At 41.4% G+C, this 25,248-nt stretch overlaps 1 protein-coding gene across 8 annotated transcripts in view; it reads left to right on the plus strand.

Annotated features, from left to right (window-relative positions):
• KALRN (kalirin RhoGEF kinase) overlaps nt 1-25,248 on the plus strand; it is a 743,024-nt gene that overhangs the window by 474,277 nt on the left and 243,499 nt on the right. For all 8 annotated transcript variants that reach the window (XM_045032050.1, XM_045032053.1, XM_045032055.1 and 5 more), the window contains 3 exons: nt 5,232-5,401; nt 8,187-8,361; nt 20,877-21,072. In XM_045032050.1, the coding sequence (XP_044887985.1) occupies nt 5,232-5,401; nt 8,187-8,361; nt 20,877-21,072 (541 nt within the window). The remainder of the gene's footprint in view (nt 1-5,231; nt 5,402-8,186; nt 8,362-20,876; nt 21,073-25,248) is intronic.

Genomic DNA, 25,248 nt, shown 5'->3' on the forward strand with positions numbered 1-25,248 from the left:
GGATGTCTTATCAGCATATCACCGTGGAAGCTGCACATTGTGGTTTTATCAGCAACATTGAGTTGCATCACTCTTGTCACGTGATGTTTCAGTGTTGTCACTTTAGTATGGACATTTAATCATGTGACATTTCATTTGTGATATCCGGTCATGAGGGTTGCCAACTTTCTAATCACACAAAACTGAAGACTCCTACCCCACCTCTTCTCCAGGGCCCCACCCCGATCGCTCCATCCCCCCTCCCTCCGACACTCACTCTCCCCCACCCTCACTCACTTTCAACAGGCTGGGGCAGGTGGTTGGGGTGCGGGAGGGTTGAGGACTCCAGCTGGGGGTGCAGGCTCTAGGGTGGGGCTGAGGATGAGGGGTTTCGGGTGTGGGACAGGGCTTCAGGCTGGGGCAGGGGGTTTGGGTGCGGGGAGGGTCTGGGCTCTGGGCTGCAGGTGTGGCCTCTGGGTGAGGCCACAAATGAGGGGTTTGGGGTGCAGGAGAGAGCTCCAGGCTGGGACAGGGGGTTAGGGTACAGGGGGGTGAGGGCTCTGGCTGGGGGGGGGCTCTGGGGTGGGGCCAGTGATAAGGGGCTTGGGGTGTAGGAGAGGGCTCAGGGCTGGGGCAGGGTGTTGGGGAGGTGCGGGGTGCAGTTTCCGGGAGGGAGTTCGGGTGCGGTTGGGGACTCTGGGCTGGGATGCAGGGGGCTGGGATGCATGGTCCCGGCAGCGCTAATTGCAGCTCCCAGGAAGCAGCTGCCAGGTCCCTGCAGCCCCTAGGTGCATGGGGGCCAAGGTGGCTCTGTGCACTGCCCTTGTGCCTGCAGGCGCCACCCCCGCAGCTCCCATTGATCACGGTTCCCAGCCACTGGGAGCTGCAGAGCTGGTACTGGGGCAGGAGCAGCACGTGGAGCCTCCCTGGCTTCCCATGCGCCTAGGGGCTGCAGGGACCTGGTGGCTGCTTCTGGAAGCCACGCGAAGCCAGGGCAGGCAGGGAGCCTGCCTTGGCCCTAGGCTTCTGTTGCACCGCCGACTGGACTTTTAACAGCCCGGTCGGCGGTGTCAACCAGAGCCGCCAGGGTCCATTATCGACCGGGCGTTCCGGTCGAAACCTGGATGCCTGGCAACCCTACTGGTCATGTCACATCTTATCAATCAATATATTGTTTAATATGTTTCCACTGATATTTCTGTCTGCCATCATTACATGTAAGACATAGGACCTTTCTGACATATGAAAATGGTGTTGAAATACCCCAAGAAAACATAACAATAACTTACATTTAGATAGCATTTGACATATTCAATGTGCTTTATAAACATGAGCTAATTAATTCTCACAAATACCCTGTGACATGTTATCTCCACTTTTTCAGTGTGTAAGTGAGAGAACCTGGATGGTTACTTTATTTCTCTTTTAATACTGTTTTAGCACTAGTTGTCCTGATGACTACTGACCTACCATGAACATACTTTCAGAGCACACTGTATCATACCTTATATTGCAAATTAAGCAAATATATCATACCTTATATTGTAAATAGTAGTTTGTATACTCCCTGAGATTGTACAAGTCGTCTGTTTTCTTTATTATTCTCATTTTTAATTATTAGTCCAGCTGTAAAAATCTCAATAGTTATTTACCCACTCCTTATTTTGCTTTCTACTAGTATCATTGCTAAATACTTTTAAATCATATTTTGAGGGATTGAAACTGAATAGCATTTAGAAGTAGCAGCATTCAAAGATGGTGTAGCACAGGGTGCTTAATAGTTATTCCACACTCGCAGACAAGGTTTTCTTAATCATCTTTTCAGATTTCAGATTTTTGACTGATGTGGTCCCTTGCTCTAAGTCAAAGGCAATAATTTCTAGGTAACAGACACAGGTGTCCTTCAAACCTCCAGTAAGTGCTCTCATTAAGTACTTGAGTAAACTGATGGGTGTTGCATCAGTTGGCAAAGCTGAAAGTAAAGAGCTGTCTTGTTCTTCCATCAAGTGAAGCTGCCTGTGTATAATAGGTGAGAGGAACAGAGGGAAAGTTGCTACAATACATAAGAAAAGTGGCAGATGGTCCAAAATAGTGCCTGTTTTTTTTTCTATAGAGCAACAATCTAGTGATCAGGGAATTAAATCTTTTTTTTTCTTATTTGAAACTATGATTGCCTTAATTTTTTTTAAACTATCTATATACAGCTTGTTCATGGACCAGAAGGACTAAATACTCATCCCAATCTTTCTTGTAGTTGCAGTTTGCAACTACAAAATTTCACCTGAATGTATTTTGCACCTGTAAAATTTGTGGGTGGATATTTTTTTGCAGGTGCATATCAGGTTGCTAACCATTAGGGATTAATGATTAATATTTGTATCCATGATTTATTGCAGCAGACCATAATTCAGTAAATGTGAATAAGCAAGTGAACAAAAAATACCTCTATATTATTGCTTCATGTAGGTTTTCCAGTTTTTTCTATCATCTTTGTTTTTATGAGCTGCGAAGCGAGATGGAGTAGAGAATGCTTTCTTTTTTTGAGCTATGCACATTGTTGGCACTTATAATAAAAATGGTAATTACATATGGAAAATACGTGACTGCAAATTTTACTAATGCTAAAAATGCAGGAGGAAAACTCGCTTCCTGCAAATGTATGCCAAAAACTTTATTACAAAACATAAAGGATTTCAATGAAAAACTGAATCTGTACTCAGCCTAATATGAACTGGCTGCCCAGGAGTAAGCATATATTACACTGACTAGGGAAGCCTACGGGCCACGTACCATATGTCTGATGACTTATTTTTTTCTGTCTGGTTATCCACTGAAAAATGATCTGAATCAAAAGCTAATGATTTATAGATATAAAAAGTTGCCTTGGTTTTTAAAATCAGTTGTTGGAATGGACTGATTTTTAAGAGAGGCTGAGCACTTTCCACTCCCACTGATGTCTGTGGATATTGAGAATGCTCAGCACCTCTGAAAATCATGTAGTGACCCACTGGTATGAACAATGGATCATGCAGGTTTTTTTAATGCAGTTTGATGGCAGTTTGTTTAATTTGTGCAGCTTATTTGTTTTCAAATTTCCTTAGTAAATGTTTCCATGGTACAAATGGTGTTTACCAAGTGATATTTTCTGTTGATTCCTGCATTCAGTTTCCATTTTTTAGTGGAAACAGATGAAATTTGAGCCTCACAATTACTCTGAGCTGAGAATAACAACTCTTAAATCATTTACAAGAAATACCAGTGCTCAGTAATACGCTGCACATTGCAACATAGAAGTATGACTTGAGGTGCAGAATAGCAACCTTTGACATGATTTAGTGATCATTCCCTGTCACACCATGGGCCCTTCACTCGTTAGAACAGAAAGGGTGGGAAAGCGTTATTGAATCCAGAGAAGGGCTACAGTGAAATGCATTATAAACTCTTTCTGATAGGGTTTGTATGCCAAATGGGGTTTTTAAAATCAATTCAGTAGTTGCGTCAGAATTAAAAATCAGTCCCCCAAAACACAAAATGTTTTACTGAATTGGATCAAGCTAAAATAAAGAGTGTGGCTTCTTGGTCTCACTTAACAACCAGCTTGACCTCCGAGTGATGCTGTAGTGGATTTCATTTTATTACTTTTGCTGCGCTTATAAATGAAGAACCTTGTAGTGAATTATTCTAATTGGAATTACTAGTAGTACAACGCCTGGGAGGTGTGAAATAAAGATAAACTTGAGTCAGATTCCTTTTGCAAGTTGTTTCTGAAATATCTTCTTAATCTTATTAATACTGACTGATCCTTTGTATTAGGATTTCCCAGGGATTGGTGGAGTCTAAAGATTTAAAACCGTCTGAGTCAAGGATAACCTAAATTCTGATAGCTTTTGTTATGCAAATGCTCACAATCAAAGGTCATCCTCTGGAAAGATCTGAAGTTAATGAGTTCAGATATTCAGGTGCAATCTCAAGCAAATGTAGACATTTTTGAAAATGCTTTCCTAAGTGACTTGCCCATGGTTACACAAATAGTCAGTAACAGATAGGCTTATAGTCAATTGGGCCTCATTCTGAAGAGAAACATAGTTTTACCCACTTCACTGACTCTCCCATGTAGTGGTCTGTTTTTTCCTTGATGTGTACCTCTAACTCTCTTTGAGGAGAATGACTTTGTAGCGGCATGGAAGAGCAGACAAAACACAGTTCCACTGTTGCCCAATGTACTAGCCCTGTCCTTTTTAGAATTGCCACAGTTGGAATGGTGACACTTCCCAATACAGTGACTTGTCCTGTCACCTGGCACAAGATGCAGCAGAGAGCAACAGAGACTGGGTTAATGGGACACATCAAGTGGAAAATATTCTCTCATAGAGCCATGAGGATTTGCTGGCACATCGCCAGCTCAGTTGGTACAATTTTACACTGCTCTTAAGGCAAGCTTAATGGGGAAACCTTAGTGCTTTGTAGGGGGCTTTGTAACTATCTAGGAGCTTGGGCTTGTCTGCGGTTCAGATTTCAGTGAGAGAACAGTTGGCTGGAAATTCTAATCTAAACACTTAGTAAAATGATGTTTTTAACTAATAGGACCATTTTAAATGAATGGATCAGCATAGAATTGATTGGGATCACTGCTGTCTAGTAAAAACAAAGACACCTTCTTATTATGTCTGGATTTCATCTAGATCCTAAAGTCACAATCTCAGATGCAGAGGGCACATTGCAGAAACACTGTATGGAAAGCATGGTTGACTGGGCACAACTGATTATCAATCAATATCACACACTTGATATATTTTCTTAGGGCCTGATCCTGCAAGATGCTGAACACCTTCAACTCCAAGTGAAGTGAGTGGGAGTTGAGGACACTCAGCTCCTGATAGGACTGGGTCATTGCAAATTTAAGGGGTTATAATGTATTTGTTGTATGTAGAGTTCGTTGCAGCAGTATGTTAGTTTAAGGTTATAGTGATATATAATAGACTGAGGTGCCAATTAAATTGAGAAATAAAGTGCTTAATATTCTGATATGTGTATTTTACTTTGATGTTTAAAATTAAATTCCATCTTCCAGAATCAAGAACTCAGTACAGGTTTTTGATTTTGAAACCATAAGTTTAGGTATCATTTAGCATCTGAAACCATTTGTGTGTATAGTCTTGATTAATGCTTTCTAAAATGGGATTAAAGGATAAAAGGGTTAAATTTCAATCTCTGTTTCTTTCTGATTTGTATTTCTTTCCTCTCCTTCACAGCTGTGGACATGGATGGAAGATCTGCAGAAGGAGCTCTTAGAGGATGTCTGTGCTGACTCGGTGGATGCGGTTCAGGAGCTTATCAAGCAGTTCCAGCAGCAGCAAACAGCCACCCTGGATGCTACCCTCAATGTCATTAAAGAAGGGGAAGATCTAATCCAACAGCTCAGGTATGTTTCCTACCTCAGGAGAGATGTCAAGAAATCTGGCAAAGCATTGTGCGTTAGGTGCAATTTAATGGGGGAAATGTAACTTACAATTTAACAGGAGGATATATTCACTACCTTTTTTATATTTACGATGATTCAGGCTCTAATAATATTTTATTGAAACTGCAAGGAGTGATTTGTAGAGACTAAGAAGAATAGTCTATGAATCAGCATGGGTTGCTGTATCTGATGGATTGATAGATGTATAGATTAAATGTTTTTCAGGTGAATATTTTTGAGTGAATATTTATGGAAGATTGTAAATGGTTCTGAGCTGAGGCCCAGTGAGTTACGTGATTACTCTTGCTGTATGGAAGCTGTATGCCTGTAAATAAAACCTGTATAGTTAAATAACAGGCGACAGTATTTCATTGTGTACAGTACATGTAGTTTATTCATGCTGTCAGACTGTTCTTGTATTGGCATTTGTATTATAAATTAAAGCTGCTCTTTTTATCCAATTTAGAATGCGCTAGTTGACTGACTTTAAGAAATGTTTCATTCCTCTCAGTAAATATGAGTTTCTTAAACTTTTGTTCCTATCCTGTGTAAATGTATCTTATCAAGAAATTCCACCTCAAGGGTCACGTTCTGCTCTCATTTACACTGGTTTAACTTTGACTTCAGTGGTGTTTTACTGAATTTCCCTGGTGTGACCGAGATTAGAATCAAGCCCTATATTTTTGTATTGGGAGTGTTATCCTAGTGTGGAGAATCTTCCAATACCTGCCAGGAATGTAACCAAATGATCATCACTAAAATAAAAGAAGTAACTTGTTTAATGGGAATTAACTAAATGCCAAAAATCGTATTCACTCTTCTTGAGTCTTCCATACAGAGTCTATAGATACAAACTACCTCTCTCCCTTCCTCCACATGCAGCTATGTACATTCCACCGCAAGAACTTTTGCTATATATAACGTGGTTATATAGAGCTTGATTGTGATTCAACCATATGCAGCTACATGGGGGGGAAAGGGTGTACATGTCTCTGCCTCACTGTACAACTGCACAAGGCTTACCTGGATCACAGGCTTTTGAGAGCAGGAGGGAAGAACAGGGATTCCTTGCTTGATATTTCTTGCTGTGAGCCGATGGGTAAGGAAGGACAGAAGAAGGCAGAGTCTTGGTTTCATGGACTACAAGCTAGCTGGCCAGGAGTGGGGGGAAATGCGCTGTGTTTGGTAATAAGCTAACTCAGCGTGCTTCCCCATGCAACTGTGCAAAACGGGAGCTCACGTCATAGTTTCTTTGTGGAGCTTCTCCTGGGGTGGTGCAGCTACACACCACTCATTATACAGGGCTAGGAGCAAATTCTTAATCACCTTCCAGTATCATGGTTAGGTTGCAGTGCTTGCACAGAAGTGCCAGTTTACTGCTTCAGTCCCAGGAATTGATGTTTCAACATGTTTGGTTTTTTTTTCAAGACAGAATCACAGACTGATAGGGACTAGTAATGGAAAATGTCTGCTGGTTCATCCTATTACACTACCAGTGCAGGATGTTTCCTTACAGTATATTTTATAGTGCTTCAAACGGTCTTATTTTAAATGTCTCAAGTAATGCAGGTGCTACTATGTAATTTATGGGGGAAACAAAACATAACTTTGTTCTGAATTTACTTGTTTTAGCTTAAGCACCAAAACTTTGGCACTCAATTCTGTCTTCAGATCTGCCTACATGGCTCTCGCTGAAGTTAGGGGAAACTACACTGGCATGTCTAAGGAGAGAATTTACCCTTAATGCCCTGAAAAGCTTATTTATCCACAGAACCCTCAGAACAAACATATATTAAAGAACCCGAGCTAACTTTCAGACTCCAGATCCCTCATGTTAAATGTGAGACAGCCAGCAATGTGGAAACTGACAATAATGAAAATAGTTTCTGCCCTGTATTTATAACACACAACTATCTCAGGGCCAGATCGTGGCATTAAGGCAGAGCCCTGGCATTAAGATGGTGCAACCTGCTCCTCCTGTGTGCTTGAACTGAAGACTAGGGGGTGGTGCCATGGCCCTTTCTCTTCTCTGTCCCCTTTGAGATGATGTGTGCTCTGGGGGTGCATAGGAGGAGCAGTTCCTGAACACCCCTGGGCACATGGAGTGTACAGTGAGGGGAAGATTCCTTGCACCTTACCCATCACCCTGGGCACCTACACAAGGGCAAGTCACAATCTGTCTTTAGTGTTTTAAAATATTTACAGTGTTGGAATTTTCCCCAGGTTATGTTGCATTCTGACTAAGTAATCAAGGGGAATCAGGCTAAAATACTGGCAATTCCAGCTCTCTTAATTCACTAGCAACAATGCAAATGGTGGCATAATTTAACTTGTAAAGATCCACAGCATGTTAGTAGCAGCTTTGAGGATGATGCCTCTGAGACAGGCTGATTGTAGAAAGAAATGGGTCATTTGGTCTAGAATTAAATGGGATTGCCAGTCAGATTCCTCAAGAGATCAGTTCAGATTTATGTGCCATTCTGCTCCCCTCCCCTCCAACTCCTTGTTAGTGTATCGGGGTCAAAGTGTCACAACATATGAAAGGATGCGCTCATTGTTTTGACTTTGCGTTGAGTTCAGGAAACACAGGATTTCAACAAGCAGAAGAAATGAGCATTGCATACACCTTCCTCCTAGCCCTTTGTGCTTCGGCTCGCTTCTCAGCTGCGCACAGAATTGAGTGTTTAATTCCTGCTCTTTTCTTGCATTAATGCTGAGCTTTAACCATTCTCCTGCCTTGCCACAGGGACTCAGCGGTATCCAACAATAAGACTCCACACAATAGCTCCATCAGCCACATTGAATCTGTCCTTCAGCAGCTTGACGAGGCCCAGGTACAGATGGAAGAGCTCTTCCATGAGCGGAAAATTAAGCTAGACATCTTTCTTCAGCTCCGGATTTTTGAACAGTACACCATTGAGGTAAGAGCTCTCTGGGTGATCTTGGGAAGGTAGCACTATGGAGGTGGTGACTGTGTCTCTGACTAATACTCTAACAGGATATACAGAGTTCCAGGGAATCACAGAAGACTTTGATTACACTGAGATGTCTGGTGGAACTAGGAGGTGAATAGAAATCACTTGTTAAATTGGAAATTTAGAAACCAGTAATATGTCTTTATGACATACTGATAAAATACAAGACACGCTCATGTCTGCCCAGCTGACTGTATTCAGTGTCTGAATGCTTTGGTGACCAGTTTTATGGCATGCATTGTACGGTGGTTTGCATATGCCCCTCATGTACATCTGTCTTTGCTAATCTAAAAGTTCATGATCTTTTGCAGGTGGGATTTTTCTCTTTAGATGCATTTTATGGCTTTGAACCCCTCGATGCAACAAAATATTAAGCATCATATGAAGGGTTCTCTTTGAAATCAGCTTGCAGGCATAACAGTTGTTTTTCATAAAGGGGGGAAAGAGAAATACTGTACAAGAAGCCCTAAAATGCTCATCATGTAATTGTGTGTGCCTGTAAGTAAATTTAAAAAGAGGTCTTATATCTCTACCTTGTACTCCTTTTTTAAATCAAATGCTATTGGAGGAAAAAACATTATCAGTGCATTAAATAAATGAGGTTTTCTTGGACTGGGTAATTTTAAAGAGATTTTTTAACAAATCTGAATAAATATTTACCTGTAAATCAGATGGAATGTGACACAAAAGCATGGGATGTTAATTAATTTGTGTCTCATGTATGCTGGAACATAGTGTTGTGTATATAGCCCATATGAGGTATCAACTTGCTACTGTATCTTTCTTGTGGTTGTTCAGAGACACCTTTGGGAGTGGATAAATCTGTTAAAAGTGTTTTATGATGATATATTCCCAGAGATGTTGCATGTAATTCAATAGGTGATCTGATGGAATATATTGATAGTTAATGGAAACTTTAGAATGCTACATAATACTTCATAGGAGACAGTTTATTTTAAGTTATGACAAGAAATAGTGTTAAATTATAATAGATGGAAAAGCTGTGAATGCAGATTCACAGGTAGGAATTGATCTATAGCAATATGCAACAGATACAGTACAGACCCAAGTTTCCAGTTACTGCAGTTATAGTCAAATTTTGTAGGGAAAGCAATTCTACAGTTTTTGCTATTAATGTAAATAGAACAGTCTTGTTAAAAGAGTTCTTTGCATACCATTCATATACAAACACTTGGATATCCTAATATACACTCTTATATATATAATCACACATGGTATGTTTGCACAAGAGCAGTGGTTGCCTTAAAAACTCAAACTTCTAGGTACAAGCAATAACCATGGTCTCTTCATATGCATAGAATAGAAGATACTGTGGTACTGCAGAGTGCAAATGCTGAGTATTTAATGACTCCCACTCTTCGTGAGCATGTGTGTACATGCATGAATATAAATGCAGCATACTTTTTTAGACTGTCAAATACAAACTATATAGGTATGTCTGCATGCAACATACATTGGATGTTCACAGTGGAGCTGTGTGAGCCTTTCATTAAAAACTCCAAATCACTTTCTGCGTTTCATTGCAGACTCCAAGCCTGGGTTATCTCCACAGCAGGGAGATTAGAGATGTTCTATGCGGCAATAAGGCTTCACTGTGCTTCCAACTTCAGCAAGTGACTAAATGCTGCAATCTAGCTTTGAGAGAAGATTTCAGATTTCATTCCAATTACAACTCTTTGCCCTTATGCAGTGCTTTTCAATCAAGGATCTCAAAGTGCTTTTCCAAGGTGGATAGGTATCTTAATCCCTGTTTTATAGCTGGGGAAACTGGGGCACAGAGCAGTGACATGACTTGCCCCAAGGTCATACAGCTGGTCATGGTCAGAACTGGGTGTAGATTCCAGGTCCACCATGTTTACTTTATCCCCATGTGGGTATTTGCTTCGATGCACACAGCCACATCTAGTGGCCCCTGACTCAGCAAGGTGCTTGAAGTTTGGCATGTACTTTGACCTTGCTGAATCAGGCTGTAGTGACTAATAGGGGCTTGAAAGAAAATCAGTGCTGTCACTGTTGATTTGCTATTGTTTGTGTGATTTGCTGTTGTTTATTATGAGAACACCAGAACTCACACTACATGAATCAGAGAGCATGTTTCTTATTTGCATAGGGAACCTGATAGGCAGATTGTTTTAGTTAGAGATCTTTCTTTAAATTAAATGTATAATTATGACACACAATTCATAACCAATGACAAAACAGAAAAAGTCTGTAGCCAGATCAATATAGGAACTTACAAATAAGTATAGCTGCCAAGATTAGTCTTCAAGCAAGGAAGACAATTTAAACAACAATAAAATGAAAAGCAATTTGAACTGTATGTTAAATGTCACCTTTATATTATACATCTCAAGCAATTGTTGATTTGATTCAGCTGACAAAAGAATAATCCTTAAACAGATACTAGATTGCAGTCAGTTGTCTCAAAACTATAATAAAGACTCCTGTTTGTCAATAGTGGAACCATTATCAGAATTAACAGAGCTATTTTATCCTATTTTTAATTTGGGAAGCCAAAAAGATATTCCCATCATCATCATAATTAAGAAACTTGTAATCCTTTTGATCTTTGTTTATTCTAAGCATAGCAGAGAAGACAACAGAGGCTGGAAGACTAAGAGCAACAAATTATACCTTAAGCAAAATATGTTTTTATTGATCGTGGTTGGCTTGAGATTTAGCTGGAAATTAGATATTTATATTGTTTTCCATGATGGCCCGGGTTCTCATGTGTGTGTAAACTGAATACAGGAGCAGAGGCTGTGCTGTGTAATAAAGCATGCTGATACAATGGACACCACTGTTATTCTCAGATCAATATTTCCTTCTTCTGTGCTGGTTCAAGTCCCCTTCTGTCTATCCAGAGAGCACAGCTACCTCTGTCATCACCTGCAATCACATCCCCTCCGCGCTCTCATGCTGGAAAGCACTGTCACCATTCTGACTGATTAAGCACACCTTGTCCTTTAAGATACAGGAGTGAAGCGCTTCCCTATGGTAGAAAGATGGCAAGCTGAAGTGGCTAACCATAAGTGAGAAAAGATGCATAGCAGAGGCACTTTTGTGAGTGCATCCTGAAGTCTGTATTGTGCTTTCAAAACCAAGGCATTTGATGGACATGCATAAGATTCCAGTGACTCTCCCAGAAACTGTCCTATAGCTTTTACTCTAGTAGATGCATCTGGCTCCATGCCCCTCCCCTCTGATCCTGTCTTGTCAAGCTCTAGGTTGCCTACTCTCCGTTCCACTCTATTAATGTTCCCAGCCTTGTCCACATTTTTCTCAGCTTCTCACATCTTCGTGCCTTATTCTCCATTGTCCCCTGTGCATAATACAAGCACCCAGAGCTCATTCACAAGACCCCTACCCTGTCCACATTTAAATCCCTCTTAACGTCCCTCTTCAGCTGTGCTGCTCACAGTGAGTAGTATTGATTTGTATGTAAATTGCCTGTGTTGCCCCTCCTTCCCTTAATCTCTGTGTGTTTATCTGCCTAGCCTTAGGCTATGAGCTCTTTGGAGCAGGGACCGTCCCTGACTTAATTGTTTGGAAAGTACCTAGCAAGTGGCAGGTGCTGCTGTAAATAAATAATAATATAATAACAATAAGGAAGTCAGAGCCATGGCTTTTTGAATTTCTAATTCCTTTTGTTAATATAATGCAATATTTAATTCATGTAACTAATTAATTCTAGTGCTCTTATATGAGTCATTGCATATCATTTCTATAATTATATATAAGGGTTATACTAAATCTAAAAAGAAAATAGGATAAAAATGCAGCATAGCAGCAAAGATCCCAGTTAAAGCTAAAATTCCATTCTTAGCTTACTCCATTGTTCTTTGCAGATAACCTACTAAAGTCACCCTCTCTTTAGAGTGCCTTGATATAAATCTGCAAAATGGGCTAAGTTAAGAATGGCTTTTAAAAGTGATCTGGAAAGGATTTTTTGTTGCATTTGGGCTTGTGCCTTTTTTACTTCTGGAAGATTTTGCCTGAATGGTTTTTTTAAATGTTTTCCCCCCTTACTTATTTCTTTTAACTTTTAGGGCTATCAGGAATACCTGGCTGTGTGCGAGGTCCATATGGAAGTCTCTGCAGATTTAGACTGTTAGCCCTCACACCTTGGTGGAAGTGGTGGTGGGATTAAAATCTTTAACAGAAATGGCTTTCTCCAAAATGCTCATTAGTCCTTGAAGCTAAATAGGTGTTAATAGAAACAGGCAAAAACCAAAGAGTTGAAAACAGTTTTACTGAAAATCCCTTCCAATCTCAGTGGCTCATCTTTCACCCTACTGTTGTGTCTCCTGGCAATTCTCCACTACAAGCCTCCTTCCTTGGGAGCTCCATCCACTGCTTGAACCTGCTTCTCCATGGTGGAACTCAGAAGGGGCATCTGCTGAAGGGTCACCAATCCATTCCCGGGGCAAAACTTTTCTTGCTTAACTGCCCCCCTGGACATTATGAAGAGGATACAAATTGCACCCCAACCTTCCTCCTGCCTGGAGAAATAGTCGCACCCTATATTGTATTTAGTCAAGCATCTCTGTTTTTAGTTCCAAGCATCTGTCTGCTTACTGTTTTCCATATCCCTTGTTTGTCTGCTCACTTTTAAAGCTAAAAATGTGGGGGATAGTTTCAAAGATACAAACGGCAATTAAGTGCCTAGCCACTTTGACTTTCAGTGGGAGTCAGGTCTTAACTGCCATTTGTGCTTCTGAAAATCTAACCCTTTTTCTCTGAGCTTCCCTGAATGGTGAAATCCACATCACAGGCCGCTTTCTTTTGCAATTCCTCTCATAAACTTCCTCTGAGAATTGTCTTAAATGTCCACTCTGTAGATTTCTGTTGGAGCTGGAGCTTGTCTGTAAACTTTCCCTCCTGCTCTGGTGCTTGGAATACAGATAGATCATCTTCAGAGTTAATTGTACTCCACAAACACTACGTATACATTGGTGCATTGGACCTTATCCATTCTGCAAGAAAATCTTCGATGTGTGTGTATTTTCTGTCCAACTTGTATCACTTTATTTTATTTGCAGAAGAGGTATTCTACCTAAAAGTGAACCCTCTGGTGTTTCTGTTGGTGATGACGAACCAGCTACATTCAGTTAGAACTCTTGTCTGCACTCTTGTCTGCTTCTTACTCAAGTCAAGGCAAATGTTTGGCATACAGATATTAATCCAAAGCCATGTAATGTGATTTGCTGTCTTTTCTTTCCTGCTTCAGTCCTAATATATTGGATGATCTTTAGATAGTCAAAAAGCAGATCAAATATCCACTAAGTATATCGATTCCAAATTGTGACTGGCAATTGGAAACAGGCATAACAGACTCCTGAAAGCTTTCAGATACCCCAGTGACAATGTATTCTGATTTAGAACAGCCTCATTAATTACGCTTGGTTGAAAGTCCTCCTTTTATTTAAGGGACCTACCTTATTTGGTGCCTGATGTCCCATATTGTTTATCAAATCAATGTAGATTTCAAGACAGGAAGGGACTATTATGATCATCTAGCCTGATCTCCTTCATAACACAGGCCAAAGAACTTCATCCAGTGGTTCCTGCATCCAGCCCAATAATCTGTGTTTGAACTAGAGAATACAAAAGCAATATTTCTTCCCAGTTTTAAGCCAGGGATCTTTCACATGATATGAACATAGTAACTGTTACATTAAAAGGACTGTTATTGTCAGAAGGCCAGGCTGAAAGAGACAGAACCATTTGACCCTTGTTGAGAGACACTATTGGAGGTGCTGCGTATTGAATTGAGGGGCTCACAACTAATATCTATAAAATGTGCTTTGTCCCATATTTTAGCAACAGTCATTAAAAGCCTTATAGCTGTGATGGAAATGAATGACACTGTACTACAAATAAAGTGTTGTGAGGTGCTGTCCCTCAAAAACATTCTCTGCCCTGGTAACTCTGCCTATTCCTCTTAGAATCATAGAATATCAGGGTTGGAAGGGACCTCAGGAGGTCTAGTCCAACCCCCTGCTCAAACCAGGACCAATCTCCAACTAAATCATCCCAGCCAGGGCTTTGTCAAGCTTGACCTTAAAAACCCCTAAGGAAAGAGATACCACCATCTACCTAGGTAACCCATTCCAGTGCTTTACCACCCTCCTCATGAAAAAGTTTTTCTTAATATCTAACCTAAATCTCCCCCACTGCAACTTGAGACCATTACTCCTTGTTCTGTCATCTGGTACCACTAAGAACAGTCTAGACCCATCCTCTTTGGAACCCCCTTTCAGGTAGTTGAAAGCAGCTATCAAATCCCACCTCATTCTTCTCTTCTGCAGACTAAATAATCCAGTTCGCTCAGCCTCTCCTCATAAGCCATGTGCTCCAGCCCCCTAATCATTTTTGTTGCCCTCTGCTGGACTCTTTCCAATTTTTCCACATCCTTCTTGTAGTGTGGGGCCCAAAACCGGACACAGTACTCCAGATGAGGCCTCAATCGAGGGGAACGATAACGTCCCTCAATCTGCTGGCTATGCTCCTACTTATACAACCCAAAATGCTGTTAGCCTTCTTGGCAACAAGGGCATACTGTTGACTCATATCCAGCTTCTCATCCACTGTAACCCCTAGGTCCTTTTCTGCAGAACTGCTGCCTAGCCACTTGGTCCCTAGTCTGTAGCAGTGCATGGGATTCTTCCATCCTAAATGCAGGACTCTGCACTTGTCCTTGTTGAACCTCATCAGATTTCTTTTGGCCCAATCCTCTAATTTGTCCAGGTCCCTCTGTATCCTATCCTTACCCTCCAGCGTATCTACTCCTCCTCCCAGTTTAGTGTCATCTGCAAACTTGCTGAGGATGCAATCCACGCCATCCTCCAGCTCATTAATGAAAATATTGAACAAAACCAGCTCCAGGACTGACCCTTGGGGCACACCACTTGATACTGGCTGCCAACTAGACATGGAGCCATTGATCACTACCCGTTGAGCCCAATGATCTAGCCAGTTTTCTGTCCACCTTGTAGTCCTCTCATCCAGCCCATACTTCTTTAACTTGATGGCAAGAATACTGTGGGAGACAGTAGCAAAAGCTTTGCTCAAATCAAGGAATAACACGTCCACTGTTTCCCCCTCATCCACGAAGCCAGTTATCTCATCATAGAAGGTAATTAGGTTAGTCAGGCATGACTTGCCCTTGGTGAATCCATGCTGACTGTTGCTGATCACTTTCCTCTCCTCTAAGTGCTTCAAACTTGATTCCTTGAGGTCCTGCTCCATGATTTTTCCAGGGCCTGAGGTGAGGCTGATTGGGCTGTAGTTCCCCGGATCCTCCTCCTTCCCTTTTTTAAAGATGGGCACTACATTAGCCTTTTTCCAGTCATCTGGGACCTCCCCCGCTCACCATGAGTTTTCAGAGAGAATGGCCAATGGCTCTGCAATCACATCCGCCAACGCATTTAGCACCCTTGAATGCAGTGCATCCGACCCCATGGACTTGTGCTCGTCCAGCTTTTCTAAATAGTCCCGAACTACTACTTTCTCCACAGAGAGCTGGTCACCTCCTCCCCATACTGTGCTGCCCAGTGCAGTAGTCTGGGAGCTGACCATGTTCATGAAGGCAGAGGCAAAAAAAGCATTGAGTACATTAGCTTTTTCCACATCCTCTGTCACTAGGTTGCCCCCCAATCCAGTAAGGGGCCCACACTTTCCTTGAACTTCTTCTTGTTTCTAACATACCTGAAGAAACCCTTCTTGTTACTCTTAACATCCCTTGCTAGCTGCAACTCCAATTGTGATTTGGCCTTCCGCAATCATTTACCACTAAAAGCAGGAATAATCTGAACAGGTGTGTGTGCATAGACACCATTGCAAGGTCAGGGATAGTATATGCCTCTGACCATTCTACTGATCCCATAGGCCTCTCTCTGCAGGGAAGCTTCTCCAAGACTTTGCAGGTGGTCCTGCAAAGTACCTGCCAGATTCTTCCCAATGATTCTGCCAGCCGCTTTCCTGGTGTGTGTCTGCATAGCACCACCCAGAATCCGTTCCGTGCGGATTTTACAGTTGCATGCAATCAATGTTCTTTTAAGGTCAGTTTCTGCCCTTGGAGATTCACAGCAGATGCCCACTGTGGACAGGACAGAATTTGGTTCTTTATTCTTGTCTTATCCTATGAAGGGTCCATGGATCACTAAAGTCTGCTATATGCTGAATTCCGTTTTCCACAATTACCATTTCTTTGGCTCTGTTTTTCCTCTTATCAAATCTTGCAGCTTTGATTTCACTTCTTGGCTCTTCTGGCTTAACATGAATTTGTAAAGGAACAAAAGTAATCTCTCAGACAGTAACTCACTTCACTGTTACTTATAACTCACGTGAGTGTCGCTTTCCGAGTTTATAACATTAGCAAAGTCTTTCAAGTGAATTAGCTGTCTGCTCAGAGATACAGGATTTTTATGGCTTTGTACAGATAGATCTGTATAGTTAACAATCAAATATGAGGATTCTTTGTTCAAAATCAGGTTCCAGAGATCTTGACTCATAAAATATGAATTAAATAATAGGCATTATAAGAAAGATTCCAGCCACTCCTACATGTAGATCTTTTATTTTTTCACATGTATCATATGGGATGTCCTTAAGTTTTCACCTGGAAAGTGAGGCTCCAAGCTGTTTCTCATACAGTGTCTTTTAGAGGTATATTCAGTTTTTTTATATGGATATTGTTGGGATTCAGAATCCAAAAGCATCAGAGCACAATCATTGCAATGACATCCTTCACATACCATATTATCAAAAACGGGACATGTATTGTGATATCTTCAGAGCCACCCCACACTAAAGCCTGTCTCGCTGTCTGAGAGACAGGAACGGGGAGCTTTCTGCAAGTGTAGGATTTATAAAAGTGACAGCTTCATTCTCCCTTCCTGCTCCTCCCATCCACATCAGTCTGCAGGCTACGTTCTGCTCTTAGGTCCACTAAATAGATGTCATTCTATGATCCGCTCTGCTGATATGCTCTGAACTCCATTGGTGAGCTGAGTGCTGGAGTTGAGATCTGCTTGCTCTCCATTTCCACTGCCAAAACCCTGGGTCATGACATGGTTCTGTCTCCCCTGGACTGCTGTAAACACCTCCTCACCAGCCTCCCTGACTCTCCTCTCTTCAGTCTAGCCAACTACTAAAGCAATCTTCCTCTCCCTCTACTTTGGCGATATTAGACCTTCACCACCACCTCTTTCCATGTACTCTCTGTCTTCACATCCAGGCTCTGCCCAGCTCCTTCATTGCCTCTATATGATCTTCCCTCACTCTCCACCTTGACTCTACCCTGCCCACTCATCTACTGTTTCCCAGTTCAGTGTAGCATATTCCATCTTACTTGACAGATTAATCCTGTGAGAGACCTACATAGATTTTTTTCTTGCCCTGGAAGAATATTAGGGACAAAGTGGGTGAGGTAATATATTTTATTGGACCAGTGTCTGTTGGTGAAAGACAAGCTTTCAAGCTTACACAGAGCTCGGAAGAACAGCTTTGTATAAGCTCGAAAGCTTGTCTCTAATATAAGCTTATCTCCAGAGGCACTCTGTACCTCAAAGCAGCACCCTGGAACCCCCATATTCACCACAGTCATATAATTATGATATGTTTTGTACAAAGTTTGCCTTGTGAGGTATCATTTTAACAGCCTTGATCTGTTGAACACTAGTGACCAGTGAGATTGTATGTGCTATCATTGTATGTGAAGTTATGAAGTTTTGTTATGTGTGATACTGAAATTTGTTGTGAGCTTGAGAACACCCACAATCAGCCTTTCAGGTACAACAGTTGAAATAGCCAGATGCACTGATGGCCCATTGAAGGGAATCCACTCTCCCAACCACCATCTCAGAGAGAGCACATATACAATGGAGACTAGCTTGTCATAGCAAAAGATCTTTCCAGCAAGCTGTAAGAAACTATAAAGAGGTCAAGTGACATCATGACTTGGCCTCACTTGCCCTCGCCCCCTCCCACACAACTCAACACCTGGAAACACATCTAGAGGACAAAGTCTTTGAACTGGGGGAGGGTGTCCCAGGCTGGAAGTCAGGTCCAGCCTATGTATTGAAGATCCATGACCTGTTTGTATCATTGCTTGAGTGAGACATTGCTTGATTCAAATCCTATATAGTTTATAGAACTCAATTTGTGAATTTAATTGTATTTCTTAGGTAACCAACTTTGATCTCTAAACTTACTACTTATAATCACTTAAAATCTATCTTTTTATATTTTACCTAAACCAGTGTGTTTTGGTTGGGGTGCTTGGGAAATCTCAGCTCAGTTTACAAAGGCGAGTGTGTCTCCTCTCCACATCGAGGTAGACTGGGTAATGAACTTACACTGATCAGGCTTCTGACCGGGGCAAGACGGTACAGTTCTGGGATGCAAGGCTGGGGATGTCCCTGCCTGTGGATGTCTGTGTAAGTGTAGGACCTTTTAGACATTTGTGCCTTGCCAACAGCACCACAGAGTGAGAGGGACACCCCAGCTTGGTGGGACACAGGGCTTAGCAGTCCCACAGTCAAGGTTGCGCCCCGGGAACCCCATCACAAAGAGATATTACCTCTCTCACTGTATCCCTCTAATATCCTGAGATCAACATGCCTACAACAACACTGCATTTGACACTATGTATAGACAGCTACAGGATGGAGAGATACTTTCTCCATAGTAGACAGATTCTCCACTATCCTAAATACGGAATTTGTAAGAGAAATCAGATGTGACATATTATTGGATTTCTGATTCCCCTCTGTAACTATTATTCATAAGTGCATTTAGGTGGTTTCCCCAATGCAGGTGCACAAGAATGTATTCACATCTACAAGAAACTGGGCAGTACTCTGATTAACTCCATTATAAATTTTCAAATGACTATGTTTTAGCAGCCTGACAGTCAATGCAATGAACTATGACAGGCAATATTCTTAATAACGAATAAAAATTAAACCTCCTTCTGATCCAGTAAAATTATATGCCATTCTACCAGAACGTGGAAGCAAAACAGGCTTCATATGGAACCTCAAGTACCATAGTCATTAATAGTGGAAATCTATTCTCACTTTCAACTGTAGATGTTCATTATGCTATATGTCTATAGCTTAAAATGAGATCAAGTTGGCCTTAGTCCTTCTAGCTATCAGCAGAGGCTCTCTCTTTAAAACCCTTTCTAATTTTCCACCGAGCTCCTTCTCTGATTTCCACCATGACCATTTCTCTAGGGCTTGGTAATTGTTAGAACTGAAAATCTGCGAATAAGCCACCACATTCCAGAGTCTCCAATTAACTGAAAAGTGTGAGTGAATCATAGGCCACTGGAATCAGGAAGGGCACCAAAGGGACTGTAAACAGAGATAGTTATTATTTAAAGTTAATTGAGTGGAATGGACATAGGAATAATCAGAATAAAAATGGAAAGCCCTCAGGATCTCCTATACTCTGCCTTTCACCCTGCGACTTCAGTCCCAGGTTTGCCTGGGGTGAACAAATCTGTGTTTCCGCTTGTTTCAAAGAAGAGTCTAAAAAAGGTTTATGGGCTTGTGTTCTCATTTTGAATTTAAAACTGTGTCTTTTAAATCCCCATCCAAAACAACATGTAAAGGATTTGGAACCAGAAATCCTTGGTTCTGTGCCCTTGGTTTGCTTTGTGACCGTGGGATAAGATGCCAAAATTTTCAAAAGTGGGTTTCTAAAGTTAAGCACCTAAGTATATATTTAGAAAACCACAAATCCCATTGATTTCAGTGAGAACTGAGGCTCAGCATCTCTGAAAATTGGGCATCTTTCATGTTGGTACCTAAATATGGATTTAGATGTCTAACTTAACAGCAAGATTTGGTTATTGTACCTTTGTCCCCTGTTCTTCATTTCCTCCTATTGCTTTCTATGCTCACTTGTTTGTATCGAGTTTCAAGTGTGATTCTACAGAGGCTAATGCTATTGGACCCGTTTACTGTCTGGGTACTATTGGGTGATAACACAGTAAAAATAATAATAATGGGACTGTTAGATTAATCAGGCCAATTGTTATAATTAAGAAACAGAGAACATGTAACAAAGGAAGCAAAGTTAGCCAACCTCTGCAAATTACTGCTAGATGGGAACTGTGGTTCTGTACCAACTCTGCTACTGACTTGCTGTGACATTGAACAAGCCACTTCTGTGCTGTATTTTCCCGGCCTGTAAATGGTGTAACAGTACTCACCCACCTTTGTCAAAGCTTTGAGATCTACAGAAGAAAAGTGCCATGCAAGGGCCTGTTCCAAAGCCCATGGAAGTCAACAGGAAGACTCCCCTCGATTTCAAGGGGCTTAGGATCAGCCCCTAAGTGTGCAGTATTATGATGATCCAAATGCTGTTTTGAAGTAATCTTTTGTTGGTTTCCAGTGCATACAATATGTGGCTTTTTTCCTTTGAAGGTAACAGCAGAACTAGATGCCTGGAATGAAGATTTGCTGAGACAAATGAATGATTTCAATACCGAGGATCTCACTCTGGCTGAGCAGCGCTTGCAGCGCCACACTGAACGGAAACTGGCCATGAACAACATGACCTTTGAGGTTATCCAGCAAGGGCAAGATTTACACCAGTACATCATGGAAGTCCAGGCTTCAGGTGAGCAGGGCAATTTGCTTAATGGTCATCCATTTACAAAAATACAAAAGAAAACACATAATCTGTGAACAGAGTCCTAGCCAGGTAACTATGGATATTCTTCCTTCAAAGAAGTATTGGAATGTACATTGTTTTCTGAATGAACAGGACATAAGATGTTGGAATTTTACTTGCAATGTCCACTTGGAAGTTAAGATAAGCACTTGGTTGTAAAAACCTCCCTGGCATGTGCTCCTAAATGGCAATCTTGAAGCATATTAGTAGAGAAGTTGCTTTGTATCTTATACCCTGTTTCTCAGCAAAAGGTTCAAGTTTCCAGTGAGTACTGTAAAATCCTGATTTTTGCATTCTCACCTGGGGAAAATAATCATTCAGATTAATCTCTGCCTACTGTCCCAAAGGCTATAATTATTTGTAAGATGCTTAAATCTTCTCACATGCCTTGAAAGGCACACAGAGCAGTTCCCCCACCCCCTTTAATTAAGATAAGAAGGACTGTTCAGGATACAAATAAAACTGATTTTCTTGGTCTCCTCCCATTCTCTTGCAAACATTTCACCCCAAGATAAATTTTGGCAATAGTCAGCATAATTCGGCAAGCTCCGGTTAACAGAAGCTCAGCAGCAACTAAGAGAGAATGTTGTAAGATAGGAAACCAGATGCATTGGGTGAACCATATATGGAAGCTTGCACAGTATCTACTCTCAGTACGGCTGGCCCTGTGCTTTGCCTATTAGTCCTTGGCTTTGTGATGTGGTAAAATTGCCCAAAGTAAATCAGTAAAATGCAACTTTTTTTTCTTCCTGGAAATATCAGAGGACTATGGCCTGAGAGGTACAGGATGTGGAGCAGAGCACAGGGCGGGAGTAGAAGGCATGGGAGGTGTGATTCAGAGCAGAGCACAGACAGGAGCCTAGTGGATTGGTCTGGGAAAAACTCACTGTGTTTGTTTGGAACTCCCAAGCTGCAGGAGAGTAGAAACAACTTCTCTGGATTACAAACAATGGAACAGAGATTAAATGGATAAGATCTTTAAAATATTTTTAAAATATTACCTTGGTCTCCCAGTGTGTGGTCCATGTGTATCTAAGAAAAATCATTTGCTTCCAAAGCCAAAGAACCAAAACCTCTTGAGGATCCAGAATAATAGGGGTTAGTTGAAGGTTCTTTTCATACCTGTTTTGCAGGGAATGCAGAATATTGGGAGGATGGCAAAGTAAGGGACAGTAATTGTTCTTTGGAGACTACTGTTTCTCATTTCATAAAGGACAGTTATACTCAATTAAAATTGCAATGAATTTTGTTTCCTCTCACTGAATTCTACATCAGGTTTGTTCAGTTTACCAGCCAAAAGCTGATGGTTCTTACTGACAGAGCTGCAAACTCAGTATGGGACTTTTTGAAAATCAACAGTTATCACTGCCTCTTATTGAACATGATCACTAGTGCTGCAATAAGAACTTAGCTGAAAGTTTAGATAATGAAGCCACAGACCTAGTGTTTACAGTTTTGACGATAATTTTTTATTTGGCTCGGAGATCTTTAGGCTAACAAGTCTGTCAGGCAAATGTACTCTTAATGGGACTGGTAACAACTTGCGTCTTACCAAAGCTCTACACTGACACACATGGATAAACCAGGCCTTGATTAACCTGATTTCACTATAAGAATATTTGTTTTCAGCAAGGTTTTCGTTTTTATAAGTTCATACTAGCTCTCTAAAAGTCATGTTTTATTCTCAGTGATTTTGTAGTTCATCTAAATTGTCTTTGGGTTCCATTAACAATACATGTCCTTCAGGAAAGAGTTGTATGTCTAGAGAATACTACTGGTATATCTGTGTTACCAAAAGGACAAGAGGTGTTAGTAAGCTACAATTGTTAATTCACATGTATTGGTCTTCATTCCGTTTTTCCATTTTGATTGTAACCCTGCTGTTGAGGTGAGATGAGATCTCTGTAGAAATTAAAGCTTAACACAAGGGCCAAGATTTTCCAGAATGACTAGTGGTATTTTTGGGTGCCCAATTTGAGACACCTTAAAGGGGTCTGATTTTCACAAGTTTCTGTGCATTTACCCTCTGAAAATCAGGCCTTTTAAGATGTCTTAATTTGGACAAAGATAATAGAATCATAGAATCTCAGGGTTGGAAGGGACCTCAGGAGGTCATCTAGTCCAACCCCCTGCTCAAAGCAGGACCAAACCCAACTAAATCATCCCAGCCAGGGCTTTGTCAAGCCTGACCTTAAAAACCTCTAAGGAAGGAGATTCCACTACCTCCCTAGGTAACCCATTCCAGTTCTTCACCACCCTACTAGTGAAAAAGTTTTTCCTAATATCCAGCCTAAACCTCCCCCTCTGCAACTTGAGACCATTACTCGCTAGTCACTTTTGGTAAATCTTGGCCCAGGGTTCAAATTATGGCATTTAAGGCCCAAAAAACCCTCTCCAGAACATCTAGTTAGTGTGACCTTCTGTATATCTGAGGCCACTAAATAGCACTCAACCACATTCACACCAAGCCCAATTGTCACCTGACCAGGACAAGGGTGGTCTACCCTAGTGGTTGGAGTGGGTGTCAGGCATAATGGTCGTCAGTAGTTGGAAGCTAGAGCCCAGGGTCAAGCCGGAGTCACTGTTCAGAAGTCAAAGACAAGGGTCAAACTGGAGTCAGAAGTCAAAGCTACAGGAATGGGAGCAAGCAAGTAACAGGCAAGGAGGGGTTCAAGGTGGGGGCAGGACAGAGGCAAGGCTGGGTGCAATGCAAGAACATTGAAGAGCAGGTACAATGGCGGGCATGAGCATTGAGCAGTCAGTGAGCTGCTGCTGCCACTAGGTTAAGAGCTGGCCTGCTTGCCCTTCCAACCAGTCAGGTGGCATGGCCAGGCAGGCAGCTTGCTGCAGGCCTGCTGTACTGAGGGACTCTCCGGAGACTAGCTTGCAGGCCCTGATTCCTGACACCAATAACAAGAATTACCCCAAAGTACTACAGCCCTCAAACCAAACTATATAATTGATTTATCTCATTAGACTGACCTAACACTTGGTAAAGCAACCCCATCCTTTTATGTATTTATACCTGCGCCTGTATTTTTAACTTCATACATCTGATGAAGTGGGTTCTAGCCCACGAAAGCTTATGCCCAAATAAATTTGTTAGTCTCTAAGGTGCCACAAGAACGCCTTGTTTTTTTTTATATCTAATCTCTGATATAACTCCATTTACCACATATTCATGTACTTCATTTGTGTATGTATTAGTCACTTCAATTATAACCTACATCATTCGTGACCAAAAGCTGTTACCATCTGATAACCGAGTAATGGCCTGTATACACTCTTATTTGGGTTCCCAGTTGAGTTCCCAGAAGACAGGTGTCAATATTGCACTGTTACAGCTGGCACTAATTAGCACCATTGTAGGCGATCAGTCAAGGAGTGAATGAGCCGTCTTGGAAACTGAACTACTTATGCCTTAGAAGTGATTTGTCTAGGTCAGGACTGATAACACATTGATAAGGCAATTTTGTGGAAGTCTGCACTGTTGCTACCCATCTCACACCTGTTATGTGCACAAATAGAAAGAGGCCTGTAGTATCCAGGGCTGTCAGTCTAGTGCCATTCACCTGCGTCACCACAGCATCCACATTCATTATAAAGGAAATGGAAATCTATTTCATTTAATTTCAAGTTGTGATTTCATTTCTGGTTTAGGAAATGGATGTCGCAGGGACACAAAGGCTGACTTTGTTTAACCTTTCTGAAGAATGCTTCTAATTGTTCAGTAAAAAAACAAAGTCACACTGGTTCCAACACAGCTTTGTGAGGGCCAGATGATGATCCCGTACACATACTGAATAGTATCTCACACTGCAAATAGCCCTACTGAAGGCAATGGGAACATCTGTGGTGCAAGATATTATCCCCTGATAGTGATCGTGCAGCAATCTGACTTTAAGATATCACTCTTGTATTTTCTGTAAGATACTGTCAGTTCATTCTTGATGTGACTCCAAGTGAAATCAGTGGAGTTCAACCAAGACTTAATTTAGCCCATAAATCCCATTTCTGTGCTGATTTACACCCTAGCAATCCTACTGAAGTCATTGGAGCGGATCCTCAGCTGATGTAGCCAATAGAGCCATAATAATTTACACCATCAGCTAAGGATCTACC

This window comes from Mauremys mutica, chromosome 10 (genome assembly GCF_020497125.1).
Source record: "Mauremys mutica isolate MM-2020 ecotype Southern chromosome 10, ASM2049712v1, whole genome shotgun sequence".
Taxonomy (NCBI): Eukaryota; Metazoa; Chordata; order Testudines; family Geoemydidae; genus Mauremys; species Mauremys mutica.